This window comes from Trachurus trachurus (genome assembly GCF_905171665.1).
Source record: "Trachurus trachurus genome assembly, chromosome: 19".
In the NCBI taxonomy this organism is placed as follows: domain Eukaryota; kingdom Metazoa; phylum Chordata; class Actinopteri; order Carangiformes; family Carangidae; genus Trachurus; species Trachurus trachurus.
Window position 1 is genome coordinate 15,534,954 of NC_139913.1, and position 27,669 is coordinate 15,562,622.

Genomic DNA, 27,669 nt, shown 5'->3' on the forward strand with positions numbered 1-27,669 from the left:
TAACTTGCCAACGTTAGCAATAACAACGGTTCTATCCTTATACAACGGACAAAGCTCTGGTCAAGCTGTTCATGGTAAGAAACCATGATAATTAAACTTACATAGTTTGTTATTAAAGCCCTGGATTCACCACAACTGGGGAGGTGAGGTTGACCTTCAGCTTATGTGAGAAATACGTGTTTGTTTAGTTTTCAGGCTAGTAGAGCTCTGAGAAATGTATCTATTCAGTTGTAATTGAATGAATGTTGATTTGAATGCTACATGCAAAGATCTGATAACTTGATGGCACAAGCCCCACAGACACCACACCATCACAGAGTCCAGTGATCTCTTCCATGTAATTCCCAGCATACTCCTCCCAACCTAAATTGAGTCCAGTCAGACACAATGATGTGTGTGGTCTCTCTCACAGGTGTTTTCACTCATCCTGATTAGCTCTGCTCAAGGTGGGCATAACCTGCTAATTAAGGTATAGCCCCAGCTGCAAAAGTACATGATGCCATGCATCTAACTTGGGTAATAATTAAATATTGAACAGAGCAATAATAAACCCTATCTTTAAAATGTAAAGGTCATGCAACAGAAGTGTGGGGATGAGCTGCTGAATACTGAGCTCTGTTGTAATGTAATGTAGGCTACTACTACTGAAACTGAAGTGGTTCGACCCTCAGTGATAATTGACAATTGAGTTAAACCCACCTTTTTGAAGAAGACTAACTATGCTCTGACTCTGTGTTCTTAGCGGTCTCTCAGGCCAACATGTGTGCGCGTGCATGTGCATGTGCGCGTACCGTGGTGTCACGTGTCTTTTTTAAAATCCTTTTGATATATGAATGTGTCCAGTGTTGACGACCTGTTCCAGTTGAGTCACCATGTCATTACTAGTAATCCTGGCTCAACCATATAAAATCGACGGAATTTTTAAGGGAAGTTTCCGATTGGTATTTTCAAAATAAAACTACAATGACAACTCCATCAGCCTGACATTGCATAATAAGAAGCAACACGGTGAGCCATTTATAAAAGAACACATTCAAAATGCACTCATTCAGTTGTCATCTTTGGAAATGCCACGAAAAAGTAGAAACTTAACCGTCAAGTAAAGATGTTATGCTTTAATTTTGAAGTCGTCCACTCCCGGTGAAGTTCCGGGCCGACTGTGTCTAACTTGATGCTCCAGGCTGGACCACAGCAGCAGCAGCAGCAGCAGCATCCAGGAGGTCTGACAGGCCGGACTGCAGCGAGCACAGGTGGGAAAAGTCATATTATAAAAAATATGTTTCATGTATAATGAGATGATTAAAATATATCGGTCTCAGTGTCAGTGGAGGAATAATTCACCAGTGTTTTGTAGTAGATATTTAGATGCACTGGCTGTGACGACAGTGATAACGAAAACCCGACGAAGGCGCCACTCGTTCACCAATAGTAATACATTTATTTTTTTAAACGAATATTAAATGTCGACGTTTGACACGTTTGTCATACGAACCGAGTTGTCCCGTTCTCAATCTGACTGCAGCGTTATCAGGGTAAAACATGCGTTAATAACGACTCACCCTGGACCATTCTCCCCTGCTGGGATTTCAATGCGGACGCAATGATTGTAAATGACAGATAAAGACACGAAATGCTTTAAACAGTGAGTCGTGTTCAGAGATGAACAGAGTCGGTGTGTGAGCGGAGCTGACAGATGCTCCCACAGAGCTGCAGGCCGGACTCCAGCAGCATCATGGCGTCCTTGAGCAGTGAAGGGCACGGATGCAGAGGAGGAGGAGGAGGAGGAGGATGCTGCGACGTCAGCGATGCTCCGGTCCTCCTGCTGGAGCCTGCTCGGCTCCTAAGACCTCTCTAATCAAATAATATTGATCCCAACGCCTTACACTGTATAGCATCCAGAATTTGAAGTTACGCCCAAAGCCATTGCATTTCCATTCATTCATTCATTCATTCATTCATTCATTTCGTTATTACCTTATTTCACCACCCCAATGTATAAATATGACCGTCTGTCTTCATTATTATAGGCCCTAGTTGAATTAATACAGTTAAATGAATGAATGGATGAATGAATGAATGAATGCATGCATGCATGAAGGCCTCCATCCTTGATCAATCACTGCCCTTGCATTAGGAGCCTAATGGATAGGCTATTTAAACAGCCTGTGTACATTAGGTTATATTTCTACTGTACAGTGATACATCAGTGCTGGATCCTGTATCTGAACCCAGGACAGCTGATGAGGGGAAAATGGAGTGCATGTAAGAATGTAATAATTTCCATTATCAGTTGGTCAAATCATTCATTTTTCTGATCAATCCTGAATTTTCAGGTGCAGGATGGTAGCTACATGTGCAAGCACTATAAACTGAAAGCAGTTTCATTCATATGCACCATGTTAGTGGCTGACAACAGAACCTAAACTAACAGCAGCAAGTCATCATAAACCAGTGGTAACAGAGTAAACATGATGTTTTGACCCACATTTGATAGGTTGTCTATAACTGAACTGATTTGTTGCTGCTCTTTGTCCAATTTAACAGTTGACAGTTAATAAGCAAATAACCCTACATTAAAAGATGTCACCCTGGACTGCACCACTGACAAATTTTGTAGATGAAAATTAATCAGTTAATCAATCAGTCAATCAAATAGTAATTTAGCTTTGACAACAATAGCTACTGTACACCACTAGTATAATGTAGCATAGAGTAGGGGACACTATTAGCATCATTGTTTTATGTGCATTATTATAAAATATATCTCATATCATTTAAACATTTTGTTGGCCATGCTCATTCTTCTTTTGCCTGTCAAAACAACATCATAAACGTCAGAAACTAATGTTATTCATTCAAAGTTTGGCAGTAATGGGTGTGGCATAATGTAACGAAGAGCACAGCAGGCTGTTTGTGTTGTACTAATAGGAACAAGGTACTAGTGCACAGTGTAAAACAGAATTGTATATTTTTATGCTGTTAAATTGTTCTGATTGGCAGGTAATAATTACATCAGTTCATCTACACAGCAGTGTTTCTTGTATTTGTCCATTGAAAGCTCCTAGTTCTCATATCTAATAATCCATGTTTGGTTGTGTCCTGCAGTGTTTCTTCATTCTAGCTGAGGTGGAGTGAGGAGGTCATCATGGGGGAACTGTTCAGGAGTGAGGAGATGACCCTGGCCCAGCTCTTTCTCCAGTCTGAGGCAGCCTACTGCTGCGTCAGTGAGCTGGGAGAACTGGGCATGGTCCAGTTTAGAGATGTAAGTACAAAGTGTATGATATCATAAATAACTAATTCATATTTATAAGTTCTTCTTTCATTTCCTTGGTATCATTACCATAATGATTACTGTATCTAAATATTTCTGTCTGGTCTCTTTCCTCTCACAGCTGAACCCAGATGTGAACGTGTTTCAGCGCAAGTTTGTGAATGAAGTGAGGAGATGTGAGGAGATGGACAGGAAGCTGAGTAAGTAGTGGGGTCAAGTAAGAGGCCAGTCAGGCCCGGACAAAGGAACAGAGTTTTGGGCTTATATGAACACATCTGAATTTTCTCTGCTGAACAGGGTTTGTCGAGAAGGAGATCAAGAAGGCCAGCATCCCAACTGTGGACACTGGAGAAAATCCAGAGGTGCCATTTCCCAGGGACATGATCGATCTGGAGGTAAATCAGCAGTTCATTCAAACTTCTGCTGTGCTACAGTGTCATTGGAATAAAAACAGAAATACAGAAACTGTTCCATTAATCCACATTTTTGATGCTTGTCAAAATTGTATGTTGCCATGTTCACATTAAATCTGATTGTGCTTTGTGATTGTCAGGCCACCTTTGAGAAACTGGAGAATGAACTGAAGGAGATCAACACCAACCAGGAAGCCTTGAAGAAGAACTTCCTGGAGCTGACCGAGCTCAAACACATTCTCCGTCGAACACAGCAGTTCTTTGATGAGGTCTGTCTATTTCACCCTCCAACACACACACACACACACACACACACACACACACACACACACACACACACACACACACACACACACACACACACACACACACACACACACACACACACACACACACACACACACACACACACACACACACACACACTTAAACCAGTGCAGAAAAAATATCTTGTTACAGTGTGTTGGTGAACCTGGGTTAGTGACCATCTCATGTTGTCAGAGGTGCCAAATTGTGTAGTAGATGTCAATGTCGTCTTTGGTTATAAAGCAGGTCTAGTTTCTATTATTAACAATGTGAAAGAGTAAAATGTTTTGTCCAGAGAGAGATGCATACAACCTGCAATCAGAAATTGAGCCTTAAAGGGACAGTTCAACACTTTGGCAAATTGGCCCATTGCCATAATCCCTATAGTTTTAGGAGTATAGGTTCGTTACCTTTGATTGTCGGTGCAAGCTATTTAGAACGGTGGAGAGACCACGCTATGAGATAATAACGGAATGTTACGAGACAGAGTTGTTTTCGAGGTAAATTCATGCAAAACCGCTGATGCACGTTCCCTTCAGGGGCAGTTTTTCGGCAAGCAGTCTCTGCATTTGCCTTGAAAACAACTCTGTCTCGTAACGTCCCGTTATTATCTCATAGCGTGGTGAATGTGCAGGTCACAACTTGTCCACGAGAGCGTTTTGGAGTTGTTGGATTGTGTATTTGATGAGTTTGATGAGGGAAACCAAGAAATCCCATGAGCCTCCGTAGCGTAGCTCTGAGCAGCTCGCGGCTCTGCTCCACTGTTCTAAAAACAGCTTGCACCGACAATTAAAGGTAACGAACCTACTCCTAAAACTATAGGGATTACCAGCATTCACAACTTCCTGTAACTTTGTGATGTCACAACAAACCAGCTACAGCTAAGCCCAGTCCACTCCGACAAACCATCCATCATTTGGTTTCTCCGAAGCCTCTTTTCTATCGATCAACAAAACAAAAGACCCAACAACTTGAGGTTTTGGCAATGGATAAAGGTACCAACTCTGTAGTCAGACCTGTCACCTGTCCAGCACAGTGCTGTTACAAACACAGTGACTAACTACTCTGCTGAGCTCCAACCCAGAAAAACGTTTCAGAAAACAATCACTGATTGAAGTGTCTCTCTTTCTAATTCTTTCTGTGGCAGATGGAGGATCCCAACCTGCTGGAGGAGTCATCAGCCCTGATGGAGGGCAGTGAGGGGGGGCGTGGTGCCCCGCTCAGACTGGGGTAAAGCTCATGCTCTGATAAACCTTTCCTATTTGTTTAGACAAATAGCAGTAACAGTAATAATAGTCACATGACTTAGGAACTTTATTTTGAAACTACTACTAAGCTACCCTGAATTAGTACTGCTCCTCTCCTCTGAGCCCCTGCGTGTTGTGTGTTCAGGTTTGTGGCTGGAGTGATCAGCAGGGAGAGGATTCCCACCTTTGAGAGGATGCTGTGGAGGGTGTGCCGTGGCAACGTCTTCTTAAGGAAGGCAGAGATCGAGGACCCTCTGGAGGACCCCGCCACGGTCCGCACATAACACAAATGACACCATATAGCCCATACATAAGCACAAAGCAGCATATAATGATCTAGCAAACTGGCAAATTTGAATATTTAGACATTGGTGACACACACATACCAGTCATTTATAAGTTTAAGTTTCTCTTTCTTTCCAACAGGGAGACCAGGTCCACAAATCAGTGTTCATCATCTTCTTCCAAGGCGACCAGCTGAAGAACAGGGTGAAGAAGATCTGTGAGGGGTGGGTGTCACATTCATCACAGACTCTGTATCAGAACCAAGCACAACAATGTGACCAAACAGACACTGTAACACTCTGCTGCTGCCATCTGATCATTAAGAGAAACTGAAGTGTTTCTTGTTGTGAGGATTCCCACACTAGCAACCTGGTTCAGGCCTTATCCTCTTATCTGATCGAAACATAAGTGTTGTCATAGTGATGATCTCATTCTCACAGTTGTAGCTAAACTGTATCCTGGTATCAACACTGCTCAGAGGCTCTGTGATACTTTCTGAATTGCAGACAGTCTTCACAGAGAATTAGTCATTATATCAAAAATGTTTTCATGCTGTTACTGTGACAGTGATATCGCAGTAACACTGTTTTCTTTTTAATTTGGCGAAGGTCAAAGGTTAAAGAGACCCAGAGGAGTTTGCTTTTGGTTATAAAAGAGTCTCATATTAATGTGGATGAATCTACATTACCCACACTTGTTAATGGGTCCATTTTCGATAAATATATCGTTTTGTCTTTATAGTTATTTTGTTATTTTTATTTAGTGGTTGACTCGCCCAGCATTTCCTAGTTTCGGTTTCCTGGACGCTGCCCGGCGGGTCATGGGAATAACGCAGCCGGATCGCTAGTTGGCATCGTTTATGGTCGTAACTACTATGGTATCTGATCATCTTCAAACCTCCGACTTCTTGATCAATGAAAACATTCTTGGCAAATGCTTTCGCTTTCGTCCGTCTTGCGCCGGTCCAAGTATTTTACCGTGCGCGCGGAGGCTCATGGGAAATGTAGTGTGAAAACACTTCACTTTCCAAAACTCCTCGTAGTCCCTCTAAGGTCACTGTGACATCACAAACGTGTTTGAGCATAACTCAAGAATTCACAACTTATGACAAAAAGCAGTTAATGCATTTTATTAAATAGCAGTTTATTATCAGTCTGAACTGACATGAATGCAAACAATTTTTGAATTTCAAATTAGTCTATACAGCACAAATTTAATTTGTGTTCACTGATGAGAAACATACTCGGCTGTTTAAGACATTACACTATGACAGATGTTATCCTGTAGTTGTGAGGTCTGTATTACAGTCAGTTGTTTTGAATGAATGGTAAACAGTGTGCAAATAATGTTGGGCTGATAATGTCAATGGAATGCTTTAGCGAACAATTTTGCAACCCATATTGCTATTTCAATTAATGTGCATCCCAAAAATCTTTCTGGTAAGAAAGCTGTATTCTTGGACCAGTAAACATGAAAACGATGGATGAGCCAGGACTTTATTCTGTTTTATTTGAGTCAGGGAGCAGCTCAGGTTGGATGACCAAGCAGAAATCTTTACAGCTGAAAGTGATGATGCTTTGAGTCAGTGAAGCAAAGAGAAGTGAAATATTTTGAGAGACATAAAGTGATTTGCTTTACATTTCCCATCAGCTCATATCGACCGACCGGTCATGGCCCTGCACCGGGGAGCTGGTGGTCGCTGCTCCACTGTTATATCAACATGCAGGATTAAATGTTACACTTCTACAACAGAAAGCCTGTGTTATGCTACAAAGTGGGGGAGAGTGCAGTGAGCTGACTCTGTTGGTGTGTGTGTATGTGTATGTTTCCAGGTTCCGTGCCTCTCTCTACCCGTGTCCAGAGACCCCACAGGAGAGGAAGGAGATGCTGGCTGGAGTCAACAGCCGCATTGACGACCTCCAGATGGTACGTTCCTCACTGTAAACCCTTACATCCAATAACTGTGTCTTTAGATGATGAGCCACAATCACATGAACAACCTGAACATTAAAAAAAACAGAGTAGAGGTAGGGTGAGTTGGCCTTGGATTGACGACGCCTGCTTATTGTTTAAGCTGCATTACCATTAGTGGCACAGTTCATTTTTTGGATTGAATAAATTCCTTCAAAGCGTCTTTGTAGTCTTTGTTCCACTGCTGCCCACTAAAAAACAAGACATTAATTTTACTTTGCACAGCAGGATGTGTGCGCTCAGCTTTCCTTGATAAAAAATGTATTTCCAATCAAATTACAAAAGACCTCAAGGTGTGGGCGGCTGTGTTCTCTCGTGCATTAGTTCTTATCTGTGAAAGACCTTTGTCCTGTCTGATGGTGATTTGCTCCCCCAAAGTCTGCCCTTATTAAGCCTGGAAAGAAGCTGGTGTTCTGCTTGAGAGGTCGGCTCCAGCACTGGGACGGCCGACCACTGACAATGTGTTACACTCTGCTACAATAGAGCAATTTACTCTGAATGGTATAGAAAACCGAATTCTGTGCAGAAACACGGCCTGAGTTGAGCGGCATCACAGAGCAGATAGATTCTAGACACCCAGCTGACATTGTGATACGCAGAGACATGCAGTATAGGAGACAGAATACAGAGGCATGCAGTCGATACTAAAGAAGTCAGAGGCCACAGAATGATAACAAAAGATACAGTAGGTGTTGCTGTGTCCTCAGAATGACACTGCAAAGTCCTCTGGATAAAATATTGCATATTGTTGGCTGTGATAATAGAATGTAGAGCCACTATGTAGTGTCAATAATACCAGATTTCAACAGAAAAAGAGCCACAGTCTCATAATAAAACTGTAGTTATATTATTTTCACATGTTCCATTTTCAGCTCCTTGTGGTGGAAATTAGAATCACAGGGAGATAAGTGCATATGGAGTTAGACTGGAGAATAAAAACTGTGTCCATCACAGGTTGCTGTTAAGTTTGTCATGTAGCTATGATGTCATTGGCTGCATGTGACCAACAAACAAAGTCACAGTTGTTTTGCATCTCATTATTGATCTGGGAAACAGCAGCTGAGAAAATAATTTCAAATCGAGGTCCACTGACAGGCTTGTTTTATAGCTCTTGAGCTTTGAGATATGACCAAAAAACGCAGTTCTATTTCAACTAAGGAAGCTCTATCTGCTTCTCCAGCTAAATATTATACACGTTTAATATTATATATTTTCATTTTATTTTTTAAAGGTGGGTAATCATTGTATGTTCATGTCAGGGTGTGCAGTAAAATTGTAAGTCATACCACCTCAGGTCTGACACCGTCCACACATCCCGCGCTGACTGAGTCCTATCTGCCCCTGCAGGTGCTGAACCAGACGGAGGACCACCGTCAGCGGGTGCTGCAGGCCGCCTCCAAGACCATGCGGGTGTGGTTCATCAAGGTGAGGAAGATGAAGGCAATCTACCACACCCTCAACCTCTGCAACATCGACGTCACCCAGAAGTGTCTGATCGCTGAGGTGTGGTGTCCCGTCTCCGACCTGGACTCCATCCAGTTTGCGCTGCGCAGAGGAACAGTGAGTTCAGTTTGACATCTTTTACGCCCGAGACTTTTATTTTTCTGCTAGATTTGATTTCAGCAGCAGTTGAAGTTTAACATTCTACGTAGGGAATTAGAAACTATACCAGGAATATTAGGGGATAAAACTATATTTACAGATGTATATGGAAATATATGAATCCTGTACTGCAGTGCTAACATTAACCATCCCATGTTGTTGTGATGGCAAAGGAACAGACTGTGAAAACACGCAGTGACTGCATGTCATGAGGTCACATGCAGGTCTGTGTAAGTCATCAGGTCTTACACCTACAGCATGAACGGTATGTCAATGGTATGTGTGGCTTTGTTCACCAGGAGAGAAGCGGCTCGACGGTGCCGTCCATCCTCAACAGGATGCAGACCAAGCAGACTCCACCCACCTTCAACAAGACCAACAAGTTCACATCAGGCTTCCAGAACATCGTTGATGCCTACGGCATTGGGAACTACAGGGAGATCAATCCAGGTTGAACAGCAATTCCTTTAGTCTCTATGATAATGAATGAATTATCATTTCATCCTATAAGTGCATTTACAATCTAAAAACCCCCCATCCATTTCTTGTTTTACCTTCCTTGTTTATTATAAAATAATTAGAACTGAAATAATCTCCAAGATCCTTAAATATTTCTGCAATTTCATATAATCACTTTCATATTATGTTACGTAATTTTCCTGAAATTCATTGTCTGAATGCAATATGATTGCAAAGCTGTATACCAGATGTTCAGCACATCATCACTGACGTTTGAGCCGCCTCCCTGTGTGTCCCCTGTTCCAGCTCCCTACACCATCATTACGTTCCCCTTCCTGTTTGCCGTGATGTTTGGTGACATGGGTCACGGCGCGCTGATGACCTGTGCTGCCCTCTACCTGGTCATCAGAGAGAGCCGCCTCCTTTCCCAGAAGAGTGACAACGAGGTACAGTCAGACACGTAAAAATCAGTGAGTTTGATTTCACGGCACATCTTATTTTGAAGCACTGACACCAGTGGCTGTGTGTCCTTGTAGATGTTTAACATGGTGTTTGCCGGCCGATACATCATCCTCCTGATGGGCGTCTTCTCCATCTACACCGGCGTCATTTACAACGACTGCTTCTCCAAGTCACTCAACATGTTCGGCTCTGGCTGGAGTGTCAGGCCCATGTTTGGCGCCAAAGGAGCCAACTGGTCGTAAGTCATCATCACTGATACTGTAGATTTTCCTCATCCTAGATTACTTTCCTTGAATTAATGTAATAATATACAGTATTTATACAGAGCAGATGAGTGAATTTTAAATAATAAACCATGAAAATTCTTCAGATCAGTCAGATTAATTCAGCTACTGCCGTGTGATTTTTCTTCATTCATCCTCTTAAGCGTTTTGTTTTTGCCTCTCAAACCCAGGGGATGTGATTAACCTGCTTTCTTTGTTTGCTTCTGATTTGTCCTAGAGTTGAGACGCTTGATACAAATGGAGTTCTACAGTTAGACCCAGCTGTTCCTGGTGTGTTCAACGGGCCTTATCCACTAGGAATCGACCCGGTAAAACCTGCACACTGTTATAGTATCTCCCCCACACTGCAAATGTTTCCTACACCTTGTAAACTTGAAGGGATATTTCAATGTTTTGGCAAATTCGGTTTGGTTCATTACCTTTAATTGTCGGTGCAAGATGTTTTGAGATCAGTGGGGCAGAGACGTGAGCTCTGCACGGTGCATGGTATTTCCGGGCTTTCCCTTATCAAACTCATCAAATACACAATCCAACAACTTGAAAACGCTCTCGTGGACAAGTTGTGACCTGCACATTCACCACGCTATGAGATAATGATGGAACGTTACGAGACAGAGTTGTTTTTGAGGTAAACGTGTAGCCGAAACTATATTCCAGACACGGCTGCTCGGTGGAGTGACTTCAAAAGTGCAAGTAGTTCCAAGTATTTGCTTCATGTGTCGTAATGTTACATAATTATACGTTATTATTTCATAGCGTGGCGAATGTGCAGGTCACAACTTGTCCACGAGAGCGTTTTGGAGTTGTTGGATTGTGTATTTAGTTTTATGAGGGATTAGAAAATACCATGAGCAGCTTGCGTCTCTGCCCCGCCAATCTCAAAACAGCTTGCACCAACTATTAAAGGTAATGGACCTACTCCTAAAACTATAGGGATTATGGTAATAGGTTAATTTGCTTTGTTATGGGATAGAGTATTATGAATATTCTGCATTAGGAAGGAGACTAACCAGACCCAAACCAACATGTGTGTGTCCTTTAAAACTGATGATACAGCTTGTGTATCTGTGTGAATACATGGGTCCACCAAATTTCATTCACATGTGTATACTGTCCATTTAACAAACTCAAAGCAGTAATTTAAGTATAAGGTTTGCCCCATAGAGGCAACAACATCAAATATTAAAGAGCGAATAATCTATATAAATAATCTGTATAAACAGCATGTTGGTGGTTATATCAGGGAAACCTAATAGAAATACATGATCATTAGAAAGGACCAGTCAGGTGGCTGTGAAGGTGTTGTGAACCTGGTGTGTGGTCTTTGCAGATCTGGAACGTGGCCACCAACAAGCTGACTTTCCTCAACTCGTTCAAGATGAAGATGTCAGTGATCCTGGGCGTCATCCACATGCTGTTTGGAGTGTCCCTCAGTCTCTTCAACCACCTGTAAGTGCAGAACATTGACACGTTGCAGCACTCGATCAAGCTATCTAGTAGTTCATAGAGTTATTTTAGTTGTGTGTCAGGGTGTGATGAAACATTCAGCTGAATTCAAGATGCAGCTCTTCTCTTCTAGTCTCGACAGTGCCAGAGCTGACAAACTCCAGCTCATCCTCATGGCATTTAGCTAGTGTCTACTGATTGTTTGCATGTGAGGCGTTTAGGGCACATGTGTGAATTGTAGCTCGGACCTCTACTGCCCGCTGGTTAACGATATTGCCGTTGCAATCCAAAGTCATCAAAGTAAACCTACTCAGCAAATGATGATGATGTCACTGCACCGCAGGTACTTCAAGAAGCCACTGAACATCTTCCTGGGCTTCATCCCAGAGATCGTCTTCATGGCCAGCCTGTTCGGCTACCTGGCCCTGTTGGTCTTCTACAAGTGGACGGCTTACGACGCCTTCACCTCCAAGGACGCGCCCAGCCTGCTCATCCACTTCATCAACATGTGTCTCTTCAACTACAACGATCCCACCAACAAGCCCCTCTACAGGGGACAGGTGCTCCCTCCCTCGTCCTCCCCTCTGCCTCTCCCACCTTCCTTCCCCCCTTTTAGCACTAACATTTTCTTGTAGTGTACTTTAGAAAGGTCCAAGGTCAGGCATCTAACAGGGACTTTGTGCACTGATACTTACATAAGACAAACGACAGTCAGTCAGACCCACAGTGAAGTCGCAAAGTATTTGGAAACAGTATGGTTTTTATAGCTTTGGCTCCACTCCTGCACAGTCTGGCTCTTGTTACATATGGTGTTAGTTATTGGGGAACTTTTTTGCACAGCTAGTTACTAATCTATTTGTTTTTGTTTTCCATAGTGATCACCAGCTACAGTAAGAACATGTTTAAGATATCAGAAATGATGGTATCAAAGCTGTTTTTTTCTCCTACATTTAATATTTGCTTTACTACAGTATTAACATTAGTATGACTCAGCCCTTCTTTTTTTCTAATTACAGAAATGAGGAAGGAGCTGTATCTAGAGTTTCCTGCACTTTTCCCCCAGAGTAGTTTCAAGTTGTAGATCAAAACCAGTAGAAACACTCAAGCAGGAAAGTCTAGGACCAGACTTGAGGTAGTGTCAAGATAGTCAGTCAGCCTCCATCTTGGCTAACTAACTCATGCTATAGGATCTTGTAGCTTTCAGATGAATTTCATGTAGCATCAGACTGAAAGACAAAAGACAGAAAACTCCCTGGTGTAGTTTTGGAGTGTCAGGGGATTAGCCTTCTTCAGATCACTGCTGCACATCGCCAACACTTTGTTAACTTGTCTCTGTTTGAATCTGTAGATGGGGATCCAGGTTTTGTTGGTGCTGATTGCCCTTGCATGTGTACCCTGTATGCTGATTGTGAAAACTATGGTGCTTCGGCGTCAGCACCTGTGGAAAAAGCACCTGGTATGTGGATCTGACCCCACCTATAACCTTACTGCCTTTGAATGAATAACAAGTATAACCTTTGATATAACCTTTTTTTTTTCATTCCTATTCTGCCATTCATTGTATTGTGTAACGTGGTTGGTTGTGTTGCCATGAAAAATGCTTAAAGCCTGCCTTAGAAACGCTGATATCTTGGTGGAAAATTTTATAAGACACACAGAACGAGGGCACCCTTACAGCGTATTTTACTATTTTTATTTTCCCCTGTAGTTTCTGCCAAAACGCTATATATCAAACAAATATTTACCACCCAAAGTTAGCCGCAATATACGTGATGTATAGCAGCCACTGGTTGTTAAACCTCAAAGAAACTGAGCGCCATATAACATTAGAATAGTAGTTAGATTATCCATTCATCCATCTATCACTGTATCATCTGTCTGTTATTTGTTGATGAAACAAATATGTTTTGTCATGTTATTTATTTTCAAGTTACTTTTTACTTTGTCTCAGTTTTTTTGCTGTTGTGGAACAGAAAGATCATCATTTCATTACTTCATTAACAAAATGAAGATTAGTGCCGTAGCATTAGTTTACCTCAGGTGGACATTTTTCAGACCAGAAGAAGCAAAAGCCATTGTTCAAGCCCTTCAGTTACAGCTCTCTCTGGTTGCCGAACATTAGCATTTTTCATGAAGCAGCATTTTTTTTTTGTCTTCAGTCGTCTATCATCAGTGTCCTCTTGAGTTGAACCGATTGAATGGCAAATATTTATTTTTAAGTTGATTACTGCTTTATTAGTAAATTGAGTTTATCTAAATTATCTATGTAATTATTGTTGATTTTAGTTATTTTAGACAAAGGCTGGATCAGTCAAATTAACTTGAACACATGATCATGTGACACTTTGAATTCAGAGCAAATTTTCCTCTTTGATATTTAAAGTTCACAGTTGTCGTTGTCGTTGTTATTTACATACAAATGGAGTCTTCAGTTGTTTTTGTGGTTTAACTGAATCAGTGGGATAATTTTAGTGTTCTTACTCTCATAATTTACTTTTAAAGTCTGAGAAAAATACTTACTGTATCACTGGACAAGTTAATCTTCTGCAATTCTAAATTTTTTCAAAGTAAACTGTCACATTTCCGAGATGTTTTGATAGATTTCATTTTGGATTGGAAGCCCCGCCCCCCTCGCTGTACTGGGTGCCCTGTGTTCTTGAAAGAAAAAAAAAAAAAAAAAAGGAAGTAAATTAAAAGCGTTGAACCTAAGGCCCGCTTTAAGCTAGACACAGCTCTTGTGGCTTTTGTATCTAGTCCCAGAAGAGGGAAGAAACCCCTGCAGAGAATCTAGAGCAGTCTTTAGAGCAAACAGGCGTGTCCTCATCATGCACCGGACTCACCCAACAGGGCACGCAGAAGTTCGGAGGAGTGCGGGTGGGTAACGGGCCCACGGAGGACGAGGCTGGCATCATGGACCACGACCAGCTCTCCCAGCACTCAGAGGAGGGAGATGAGGTGAGCACGTTAACAGACACCTCCAACTTACAAACTACCGTCCTCTTCCAGGCCTCCGGGCTTCACTTGATTTTGAAATTCTGACTAATTTTTGGCCTTTATGTGGGACTAGATACAAACACATACACTGTACTTTGCATATTTCTGCAGGGACGTTAGTTCATTTCTTTTTTTCTTTTTCTTTTGAGAGTTATGAAAATTCTTCATTAGAAATTCTTGAGGTTCCTTGTCTTAATGATATGACACAGGAAAACATTTAAGATCATTACATGAATTTAAATGACCTAAACAAATGAATTAAGTATCAAAACTGCTTTATTTCAGCTTAATAGCCTAAAAGTTGTTTGACAGTTTGTCATCAGTAAAGTTTTGCTTGCCAACAAACATGGTCTCCTCAGTTAGTTCACCTCACCTATTATAGATACAGCGGTTCCACAGTCAGAGCAGAAAATGTTTATAACTTTAAAAACCCTGGTGTGTCCGCCCAGCCACCAGCTGCCTGTTGTACCTTCACATCTGAGCACAGTTGTTCCTGGGCAGTAAGGAGAGATGGGGGTAACAAGCAGAGGGCAGGGGGTGGGGGGCTTGGCATGGATCAGAGCTGATAAGAGATGGATTTTTCCATTCCAGAAACGTAAACACAAAGGTGGTTTTCATGAGAACCAGCGAGTGGAATATGTGAATTTTGTTTTTTTTCTACTCTTTCTGTGACTCAGAGGTTTGGTATCACCCTGATAATAAATCTCTGAGTGTTGATGTTTTTGCAACATATTGTGTAACTGTAATGCAATAAGACAACGTATTGCCATAATCGTTCCAAACAAGTGATTTTACATTTAAGCATTACTTATAAAGAGTTCATGGAACTCAAGACTTTGAGAAGTTACTGTAACAATATTTAGACTGAATGCTGCAGAAAACATACACTTGATTGATACTCGGCCCTTTCTCATGTTTTATTAAAACTAACATGAAACCTGATTTAGTTTTGGCAGGTACAATTACTTTGGAAACTTGTGTCCCCATAGAAACTTTTAAGGAGCCTCTTCTGTCAATTTGATTGACTGGCTTTTAAAACTGCAATACCCGTGAGCCTTCTCAATTGTCACTATGGAGATCTATTAATTGAAATGAATCTTAGCTGCCAAAACCTGGACAGATTTCTTCTAATTGTGTTATTTCTAAGTTCTGTCATTGCTCCATACTAGCATTAACAGCTATTCACTCACCAGTCTAGAATAAACATTGTGTTCAATCATCAAACTCCATTCTTATACTCATCAGCAGCTGTCATACTCATACTCATACTCTGACATTTCACCTTCTTATCAGTGGTTCCTGACAGTGCTGGTTATTTGGAAATGTAAATATATTGACTTATTGCACAGGATGAGTTGAGCTCCTTGGTTTCACGGTTATCTGCCATATCTAGGTGTATACCATAGACCATCTAATACAGCACACATGACACTCAGAATAGTTCAACTGTAGCTAATATAAGGCTCTTGCGTCTAAATACTGTATGTCTTAAATATCATTACGCAGTCACTCCTGTGTCCAGGCCTACTGTCAATCACAGCCACTCATGTTCAGACTTTGGAACCAGGACTCCAATATCATGTGCAACAAACTCCAACTGTGAATAAAACTACTAAACTGATGCAGTTCTTGAAGTCCACCACTGACCTTTGACTTTTGTTTGCTTTCAAGCACTCAGAGGAAGAGCCGGTAAGAGCCTGAGTTTGGTATCTTCTTAGCATGTCTGGATGCTGTCTTGTTGATGTACATGTCCGTGCCTTTTAAAGAAGGTGCTTGTTCTTTCTCTGAACTTTCTTCCTCGATACTTTCCTCTTGTTCAGTGTGGTGGAATCACATGACTCCGCTCAGTTGCAAAGTGTGTTAACAACTTTTCCAATGGAAGCCACTTGGGTCCATGTATTTTGCCATTACGGCATGTTATAGAGTGTTGTTTTCACAAGCCTGTTCTGTCGGAGACCCTTTGAATGGGAACAATGAGCAGTGCTTCCGTGAACTCTTGTTTCACGAGTCCAAGGACAAAAGAGAAACATGGAAAGAGGAAACCAGACCAGCGCCAAACCAAACCCTACAAAAGCGACGTAGAGCAATAGACTCGCACGACCCCCCCCTCCCCTCGCTTTCTCCCAGGCCGCTTCGTACAGGAAAGGCTAGTCTTGCTCCAGGATGGAGAGAATGGAGGAACAAACAAGGCCTTGCACTCTGGACCTGCTGGGGAAAAAAAGACGAAACAAACCCAAACAAGCCAGAAGTCTTTGCTCTTTGTTTTCTGCCTGACCAAAGATAATGGCACAGCCAGGGGTCAAAGGTCAAAGCAAACGCTCATTAAGATGATAAGGAAGAATTTCCAGTTCAAGTCATTTCCACTGGTGAGGCCATATGGACAGTAGAGATGTTATTATTGGACCCATTTTCAACCACAGAGCCGGGTGATAATCTTTTTTCCACGTTGAGTAGATAAAGTGTTTGTTTTACAAATTTATGCTACGGGTCAAAAGTTTGAGGACACTTGGTTTTTATAGTCTTCATGGAGACTCGTGCAGCTTGACAGAGAAAGACCGATCCCCAGAAACTTAAAAATCCTTTCGAATATTAAAGTGAACCTGTTTTTTCCAGTGATGAAGAAGTTGAAGAACTTCCAGCTCTCCTGTAGCAATGGAAGTAAATGAAGCCTTGAAAATTGATGCAAATGGTTCCTACAGCTTCAAACTATGTTACTACACCTTCAGTATCAGTGTTTGTTACTGCCATGGGCAAAAGACAAGTAACAGAGGACAGACAGTTGGTCAGTTCATCCTACAGTAAAATAATGAGCCACAGTATAAGGAAGAGAAGAACAGAACCAGGAGGAGGCTTCAGAGGGACGATGAAGACCAGCACAGTCCCCAGACCTGGACTTCATTCAGCTGCTTTGGGATAAGCTGAAATACAGTGTCAAAAAAAAATTGGAGTTGAAGCTGAGACACGGTTTGATGCCGTGGTAGCCTCAGTGCCACTACTCAGGTGCCTTTGAGCAAGGTTAAAGGGCGTTGGGCCCCTGCCTTGTGCTTTCACTGCATGTACACGTGGATTAACCAGGTTACTGAAGAGCATGTGCAGTAACCATGTTATCCAACTTCCTGCTTAACCAATGTACAGTAACCTTGTTTCTTTTTGTGTATGTTTAAGTCTCATTTCTTCTTGATAAATATACACATTGTTACAAAATATGAACTGAAAATACAGCAAGCAAGATACTGAAATCATCCCTTCTCATTCGTCACTCCCCCACTATACAAAAAAATATCAAATGCAATCATGTGCAATTTAGCATTAATAAAATATTTGATACATGGCTGATAACACCCCACCCGCCTATCCAGTATATCTGCTACACCATAGTTCACTATAAACCATTTATTCAGTGTTTTTAAACAGCTTATAAAAGGTAAACCTGAGGTCTTTTGTTGCGCTACCGGTGCTGTGTGGTGTGTTTTCTAACCATCTTATACTTCCACAACAGTTTGACTTTGGTGACGTAGCTGTCCACCAGGCCATCCATACCATAGAGTACTGTCTGGGATGCATCTCCAACACAGCCTCCTACCTCCGGCTCTGGGCCCTCAGCCTGGCTCATGCACGTGAGTACAAACACAAACACTCATGCACACCATCTGTCGAATGTTATGGTGTAGATAAAGACCTTGTTTATCTGGAATTCCTGCAGTATCTCCATCACTGACACTGGATTCAAATGTTTTTATTGTATTTATTTTGGAGCAATCTGTTTTATTTATTATTATAGTCATCATTATTAACGAGTGGCTGTAACTCAGAAGGGAGAGTTGGCAGTTATACCATGTGTGTAAAAACGGTGATGGGTGGAGTGAATGTAAAGCAGTATATAAGTGCAGTCCATTCTTGTTATAGCTACTATGTTCTAACTGTCATTGTGTGTGTGTATGCAGAGCTGTCAGAGGTTCTGTGGACCATGGTGATGCACCTGGGTCTGTCTTCCCGGAGCGGGGGCGGGTTCTTCGGCCTGGCCATCATCTTCTCGGCCTTCGCCACGCTCACGGTGGCCATCCTGCTCATCATGGAGGGGCTGTCAGCCTTCCTGCACGCCCTGCGTCTGCACTGGTTAGACACACAAACACACACACACACATAACAGCCTTCATACATGTTATTGAAATCATGCATACACCACACCAACAGACTCTCATAGGCCCACACAGTGAATCACACATGGATAGACAATAATATATACACAGTGAGGTTTCATCCCCCACCTCTTGAACCAGGTATCTCTTCCTAAGCTGCAGTTCTTAACACAATGTACAAGAGGAATGTTAGCAGTATGAAACATTCCTGACTCGGAGATGGTTTACCAAACAGTGAGCACGCAGGTCTTCAGCTAATCTCACACACACACACACACACACACACACACACACACCCAGGATCCATCGCCTCCTTGCACCACCTCCACCCTTCTGGTCCAGCCTGCACCACTGACACTGACACACAGAGAGTGTGGAGTAGGGGGATCTCCAATGCAGAGAAGTCATGGATTATGCTATTACCACTCTGACATAATAAAAATATATGTATTAACAGGTAGTAGAGGTAATTAGAATCTGTTAGAAGATAGTAACTGTCATCATGAATCATATTAATGGATTCATTTTAAATAGACGGCCGTTTTGAGCTGTGCACACAGATGGAGCACTGCAGAGAACTGTGTGGAGGAGGAGGAGGTGTTGTTAAAGTGATAGATGGTAAATGTTCAGTTCCCGAGAGGGAAACCTCCCGTTCAACACAGAGTACATAATTATATGCATGCAGTGATTTATGAGCACATAAGGAGTGTTTCATACACACTCTGGGCTTCTCCGGTGGATGGCTTTTCAAGAGAAGCAGCAACCTGGTGTGAGGGAGAGAGAGTGTGTCCATCCATCCAAACTGCAAGAGATATTTATTTATGTATTCACAGTGGTATGTTGAAAGAGATTTTGTGTAACCTGCTGGAGGAGAATCAGCTCTCTAACATCCAAATTCACCGTAGAACAATGTTTGGTCAGGGGAAGAACTATTTCTATAATAAAACTAACAGTTATAATAGCAGATGCATATGAATATATTGTGTTACATGTTGTGTATTAGTAGTTATGGAGTAACAACTTTCTGTGACAAGTGGGCTGAACTCACAAAACTGATATCTGAATAATGATGATCAGAAAACACAGCTACCATCCTTTGCTGCTATAAGACATAAAAGCTGATTAAAGGAATAGTTCAAAATTTTGAAAAAACACATTTCATTTTGAAGTTTATGTCTGTGTTTTAAGGAGAGAGCCTGAGTCAGGACGTGGTTGGCCTAGCTTAGCGTAAACAAAGCTACCTGATTAAGCATGTGGAATATTTTTTTATTTGCACATGAACCTAATTTCTAGTTTAACACTGTGATGTTTGGAGTTTTTACTAAGAAGCGGCACTATTTACATCAGCCCAACACTGCAGTGCAGAATTTCTGGCCATGACTGTCAGGTAGTTGAGGAGATTGGACCCAAACACAGACGCGGAAAAGTGGGTGTGGTGGAACAAAAGATATTTATTAACTTACAGTACAGACAAAAACTCAAGGAGCAGGAACACTGGAGGAAAGCGCAGGGCACGGAAAACAAGGTACAAACACAGACAATCAGACAGACAAAGACAAAGGGAATGTGCACTGAGGTTAAAATAAATACACAAGGGAAGACAGAGGTGGTGCAATCAACCCAGGTGAGACACATCAGGTAATCACAAGCGGGAGAACACAGGAAGACAAGACAGGAATTTCAAAATAAAACAGGGAAGGGACAGGACGCAGACCATGACGTGTGTTACCACTGCCATGAGCAGAGGTTTCGATGCTGGTTTTTGGTTTTACCAAATCTGGCAACCTCACTGTGAAGACCACAGGAAGCTCACAAACTCACTGCACCCATCTTTGTTTACACATACAACATGTTTATTAACCAACCGACAGGAGAGCTTGGCTACCATCTCAACTTTACAACCCTGAACCCTGTTTGTGTAGCTTTCAGTAGCACACAGGTTGACGCAGAGTGTGTTGACATATGAACTGATGTATTAGAGTTGATGGTATTCACAGGCCTCTCTGCTGTGACATATACAGCTCGGTGATCACCTTTATTTGTGGCAGGTTAGATTTGATATTATCAAGCGCACCCATTTCTGCTTGACAGCTCATTCCTTTAAAGCATATGACGTGAAAGCAACAGGTTTATTTGCTTTAATCCTTCTGGTCCGGCTCCCAATAATAACATAGAGCTTGATGTCATGGCTTTGAGATGGACCAAATGAAAGGAGGAATATCGTGTGTGTTTTTATTGGACGGTGGTATGCTGTTAATGCTTAACGGCTGTTCTCGGGACTGATTGTTGTAAGTAGGTTTAAGTGGAAACGGTCTGTCTGTCTTGTGTCTGTCTGTCGTTCCTGTAAACCAGCGGAAAGTGATCTGACCACCTCTGAAAGACCAGCACAGCTGTCTCTTGTCCAGACCTCAATGGCCTTGTTGTGTTGTGTTGTATAGTGTCTCACATATGGGTCAGCTGTACGTTCCAGACAGGAGGTCATGTTAAAGCTGTCCTGCAGACCATGGGTTGTTGTGGAGGCAGGTGTAATCAGCTAGTGTAGAATGGGTCAGAGTCAGACTGACTCCAGGCCAAACCACACATCCATGTTTTTGTATCAGCAGCTGCAGAACATTTAATTCTAACAGCTCAGACAAGTGGACCCAACAAGGAAAATACCTTTAAGGAACCACTGTGTTTCCTGGTGATAGCAAACATCTGTGTGATCACATCTTTGAGACTGGGACCTGTTGCTGGATAATGTAAAAACAAAATATTGACTGGTCTGCAGAGGTTAGCTGGTCTGAAACTGTCTTAAATCTGGATGTTGATCATGTTATGAATGTCCAGTCCACAGAGGATCAGAAGCAGGGAGGTGGTCTGTCTGACATCTAAAAGTGAGGCTCACATGAATGTCCATTGATGTTCAAAGGAAGAGGGTGTGGACTGAGCAAACACCAAGTGGAAATTATGTTCACATCCATGTGAGGATGATAACATGTACAGTAATCGTCAGATTTGTCAAAGATATGACTGGTGATATTGTGTTTTCTTCTTGTTGATAAATCCTATTTCCTATCCTATCTGTAATTTCCCAGCTTGGGATCAATAAAGTATATTGATTCACAGACTGAAATTGTAGACTTATGTAAAGATGGACGTAGCCTCCATGATGTCACCCACAGGGTCCTAAACTCTAAGCTCAGAGTGGGCTGTTCCACCTGCCACCAGCCTTAACGCCAGACTAATCCAAAATGTTTAAAGAGGTGGGGAGAGTGTGGAGGTGTTTTTGTTTTCAGCCCTGGAGGCCGCTCTTTATCAAAACCAATAATCAGTGTATCAGAAATTAGATGTATTTAGCCAAAGCCTGATACTGCACTGGGTGACATCTTCCTTTATCACTCACTATCAACACATTTCAATCAAGTTCTTTTCCAATTTCTTAAACAAATATTCTGAAATGAGTCGGTGCATAATCCCAGTAAGAGGCAGTGGTTTTAGTGGCTCCAGTGTGTGTGACTGTACGTTAACACAGCAGCAGTGTGTCGGCTCAACAGGTGTCCGCTAAGGTTAAAAAGAGTAATAGAGTATTTTTCACAGAGGTGAGTGAATGGGAATAGTCATGTTAAATGTAAACAGCAGTTAAGCTGGAGCCTCTTCTCTGCAGTCCATCCTTCACACACACATGCTGATGAGTTGTCTGCAATAACAGACACACACACACACACACACACACACACACACACACACACACACACACACACACACACACACACACACACCAGAGCAAGTCGAGCGTAGCGTGTGTTAGCTACAAGCATTTTTTCCACCTCTACAGCTGTGTGGAGAGGCAAAGGAGAGGATCTCTCATTTCTTTCCTCTTTTTAAGTGTTGCCCTCTCACAGCTCGGGCAGTCCAAATATTTGCCACAGCCGGGAGACATTCCTGGACACTCCCCTCTCTCTCTGAGGCCAGGAACCAGCAGGAACTAAAAATCCACTCTTAGTTTTTTCTCCTAAATGAAGACGTCAGAGGTTGTCAAGACGTGAGGATTGCAACATACAGATACAGAATAAGCAGGGCTGCTGATATTAAACGTAGTTAACTGATTTAGTCAACAGCCTGATGAACTCTAGTTATTTATGATAGTGTCATTACACAATACTCAAATTCAAATCTTCCATTCCAGAAGTCAGTATTTACAGTAACTAGACTCGGCCCCACTGGCCTCGAACCTGGGTCACCTGCTAAGAGTGTTTTGTTTTTCGTCTGCCTAATGAAGTTATAATTACACATGTAATAACAATAGTTTATTAGCTGTAATGAAGGTGAGCCTCAGTGTGCTGGAAGTGCTCCTCTGCTTCCCTGTAATTCCAGAGGGGCTCAGGTCTTCATAGGGCAGAAGTACCATCAGTCAGTCAGTCAGTCAGGAACATTTGTACAGTGCCAGCCACTGAAAATCCCCTATTACATGTATACAAATTACTCGACATGCAAAATAGAAAAGCTTCTTACTATTGCATGTCATATTATCTCCTCTCGAAAGGCAGTCTTTAAACCAACCGATTATATGAATACTTGGAGTGAAACAAATCTACGAAAATGAGATTATTTGGCTGAATTAAACATCTTTGACCTACCTTGTCCTCAGCACTTTTAAATTAAACTCATTGGGGATAACAGGTGACTGTAGATCTCTAGGTGTCAGGTTTGAATATTTCTACAGTCATCAACTGACTTTGCTTGATGACCTTTGACCTCCCAGTCATGCTGTGGTTTTGTCCAGTGGTCTTGTGTTTTTGAACTAGCACATATCCCAAGGGACCAGTGGTGTTGCTGTAGATATTTGTTCTTTACATTTGTTGTTTCTAGCAGAAACAAACATACATAACATTTTAATACTGTCACTATTCTCTGTTCAACTTCCCTGTGACAAATACAAGTTTAAAAGTTCATTCTCAGTGTGTCATGACGTGAACATAACCTCTCCAGAATGAGCGGCCAGCACATCAGGGCCCAGTTTTATAGGTAGAGATATGAGAGGAGGTGTCACTGACAGACTGCTCTGGCTCGCAGCAGCCATATTTGGTCACACAGCAGTCTGAGGTTGTACAGACCATAAGTCTGTATTCCTCCTCAGTGTCTCAGTCATCTCTACAACTCTGCTGCCATCTCTACAGGTACAAATGTCTGTATCTATGGAAACAAGAGGCTGTGGTAGAGACCTCAGCCTTTGGTCCACTCACTGTCTATATGTATGGTTTTAGTGACCAAAATTCATGTCAGTGCAGCTTAACAGGTTGGTAACCAATCAGAAAGCAAGGAGGCTCAGAACCTGTCTTCTGATTGGCCAACTCTATTCTCAGCAGTCAAATAAAAATGTAGTAGATTTCAGGTACAGACTTGCATCAGATTGAGATAATATTGAGTTTTAGTACATTATTCATCTTTTTGAATTCATTCATTGAATCGTGAACCCCTTACTGAGGGCACCATACAAAAAGTGGCACATTAATTAGTAAAAAATAAAAGGTTTCATTGAACAATATGCTCAGATTCCTGTGTGAGCAGGTTCAGAGCTTTAGCTTATGACAGCAGATTGAAACAACACTGTTTACTCTTTGTTTACCGTGATAATCCAGTACTGTGTGATACTGTAGTGTACACAGTTTGTGATGTTGATACAGGTTTCAGGTAGGATTACAGCCAGTACAGTTTGCTCAGTCCACTATTTGATTTAATTAAAATCATAACTCAGTCAGCTGCTGATAAGATGTTTTTATCTTTACTTTTCATATTTTTATCAGACATTTCATATGGCTGGACAGAGAATGAACTCCACTGTTGTGAGGGAGGATTTGACATTTTACTTGTATGTCTGGAATGTGCCGTTCCCTAAACACATAAAATCCTAATTAACTTCATCAACTTTGTTGCTTTCACCCTCATGAGGACGAGATGAATATCACTACAAGTGCAACACTACACTTCAATCAAATCTTCCAGTTGTTCTGGTTTCTAGTGGACTTTAAGGCCATCTGCTGGCGTGTTTCCGACAAGTGTCATCTGTGACGCCCACGTTTAAAATGTATCATCAGCACTGTTCAGTTAAAGGGATATTTTAACATTGGATTTCAATAATGAAACAATACGAGACAGAGTTGTTCGTGGGTGTACTATCATGAAATGTTGTTCACACATTCATGTTCCTTCCAGGATGAGCTGTAACATCATCATCAGGTCAAGATTTCATTGACCACCAAACACAAAACTATAATAATAATAATAACTTTAATTTGTAAACTGCTTTTCATAAAACAATCTCAAAGTGCTACAGAAACCAGAAACAAAGTAACAAAACACTGACAGCAATAAAACATTAAAATCAACAACAAAAAGAACATGAATAAAAACTGCTAAAAGGAAGAGTTGGAGTACAGGATGAATTCTAAGGAATCTAGGGATAACTTAAGAACGCCTGCCTGAACAAAAAGGTTTTAAGCCCTTTTTTAAAATGACCACCATTAGCCATGCCACTGTTGCTGTAGAAGGCGATTCTAAGAATTACCTATGTAGCACCACTCAGCTAAAAGTTTAACTGGATGGACTCACATGTACACACTACCAGGCTGGCAACAGAGAACAGAGAAACGTGGATTGCAACGCACAAAGGCGGTGTGACCATGGCAACACTGTGTCTTTACATGGAAAATAGTTGTTTAAAATCTTGTCAGCAGATTTTCATTGTTATCACACTTATCAGATATGATCACTAACGCCTTCCTGTCTGGCCTTTTCCTTTCAGGGTGGAGTTCCAGAACAAGTTCTACTGCGGCCAGGGCTTCAAGTTCGTCCCCTTCTCATTCGAGAGCATCCTGGAGGGCCGATTTGACGAGTGATTGGGCCCCGATCCCTCCAGCATGAGTCCCCAGCCCGCCCCCTCTCTATGGTGTTAATGTTAATGTGCGCGTATACAGCCCTCTGTCACCCTCTAGTGGTCATTTGTGAAATCTCAGTGTGTAATGAGTGTAATGACAACTTCTCAGAGGCTTTTTACCCCCAGTGTACTAGCACCAAGCTGTTCCCACTGGTGCCTCTACAGCTGTGACACAGAGCTCAGCACTGCCCCAACATCTCCTTCACCTCCAACAAGGGTTTTCACTCTTGAAGCGCTTTGTTAAAAAAAAAAAAATGTTCAGGAAATCCTGATTATATTTTGAAAGCATAGTCATCAAATGCCATTAGGACATACAGAAATTAAATGGTCCACAAATCTTAATCATTTCTGTTATGAAATGTTCTGTATTGTGCTGTTAATTTAGCATGGCTCCAAATCTGTCATAGAGACACATTACTATGGGCTGTGGACTGTAGTTTTCGCAATTTCATGATATGGAGTTATTAAGCCATTATTCAACATTCGGTGGTATTTGTAACATGACTGAAAGGCAGTACGATTCATCCCAGCATCTGAATATAAGTGTTAAAGTCAGTGGATTTGAATGGGTGTACTGATTTGTTACTGTCTGACCATGAGAAGAACAAAGCTTTTTTTTTCAACTGAGTGAAGAAATGTTGCCCCTTGTGCTGTGATGTGTGATTTCCTTGTGCTCCTCTTGTGTGAACTGTTGCAAACCAACTGAAGAAGTGAACTGGTGCATTTAGCCTGAAATGTTCAAACATTCCTTAGATGGAAAAAAAAATCAATTGCAGTTGTTCCATATAGTATGTGGGAAATAATGTCATCTCTTGTTCATCCTTTATGGAAAATGTGTATTTATTTTCTCTACATATCTTTAAATCTGAACTGGTACTGTATCAAAGGGTTAAATAAAGCTGGCTGTTCTGCACTGAAACATCTCATCCATTGAGAATGAGACACAATAACAATTGTGTTTGGATGATAATCAAAGCTATTGATGCTGAATTTGATTTCAGAGGAAAAGCTGTACACATCAACTGCAACTGGTGTTGTCAGTGACTGGTGACATTGAAGATAATGTGTTTGTGGTCAGTAATAAACAGAAACATGGGGGTTCATCTTATGTCCTGTTTTTTTCTCTCTCTCTCTCTGTCTGTCTGTCTACTGTATGAGCAAAAGCAGGAAAATCCTCCAGGCCTTAATCCTCATGTGACCCTGAACACCACAGGTTTATGTCCTGATCACATCAGTTCAGCTCATGCTTCTCGGTCTGAGACAGGGGGCTAAGGGGACATGTGCATATAATTAGATGAGCTCGATCAGCTGTTTTTGGTTTGTTTGTTTTTCTGCCTCCAGCTGATTACTGTTGTTTTAGAGGGAGAGTTTGAGCAAAGCCTCTTTACACTGCTGACAGTTACATGGACGACTTCACATTAGACTAATGTTTATGAACATGAACCTGGAGCTTTGGGAGTCGTCACAGAGATCAGACTGATTAACCTCGTGCTTTCAGCTCCATAGCGCAAATTATGACAATCATAGTGAACAAAATAGACTTATGGGAGTAACTTTCCAAATGGCAGCTTCACTCTGATGCAACAAGCACATATTATGTTGTGCTTTTCTCACTATGACAGGTCACAATGTCAGCAGTAAAAATGAGTCTGTCACTTCTTTTTTTAGGTCAGTCTCTCAGGAAGAGGAAAATGCCAAGCTCCATAAGTTTGTATTGGGGTTATTAACTGTTTAAACCATAAAACCTTCATGCCCAATGTGTGCTGCAGATATCGACTCCACTGCCTCCTGCTGGTCACCACTGCTGCATTACAAACAGAAAATGCCACAACCAGATAACAGGAGTAGTTGGATATGATTTTTTTCACTGTCAT

At 41.7% G+C, this 27,669-nt stretch overlaps 1 protein-coding gene across 1 annotated transcript; it reads left to right on the forward strand.

The window, feature by feature from the left end:
• Positions 1-1,230: 1,230 nt before the first annotated feature.
• Positions 1,231-25,757, forward strand: LOC311002446 (V-type proton ATPase 116 kDa subunit a 1-like; the record flags this gene model as incomplete). Its single annotated transcript, XM_083993828.1, has 22 exons — positions 1,231-1,250; positions 3,106-3,262; positions 3,393-3,471; positions 3,569-3,666; positions 3,825-3,953; positions 5,138-5,220; positions 5,383-5,509; positions 5,664-5,746; positions 7,355-7,448; positions 8,841-9,053; positions 9,395-9,545; positions 9,861-10,000; positions 10,091-10,254; positions 10,518-10,608; positions 11,631-11,749; positions 12,090-12,306; positions 13,095-13,202; positions 14,501-14,701; positions 16,412-16,429; positions 18,240-18,357; positions 18,685-18,856; positions 25,664-25,757. Exons 2-22 carry the CDS (start codon positions 3,146-3,148, stop codon positions 25,755-25,757), a joined length of 2,616 nt encoding a protein of 871 aa, XP_083849954.1. The 5' UTR covers positions 1,231-1,250; positions 3,106-3,145.
• Between the last annotated feature and the right edge of the window lie 1,912 nt (positions 25,758-27,669).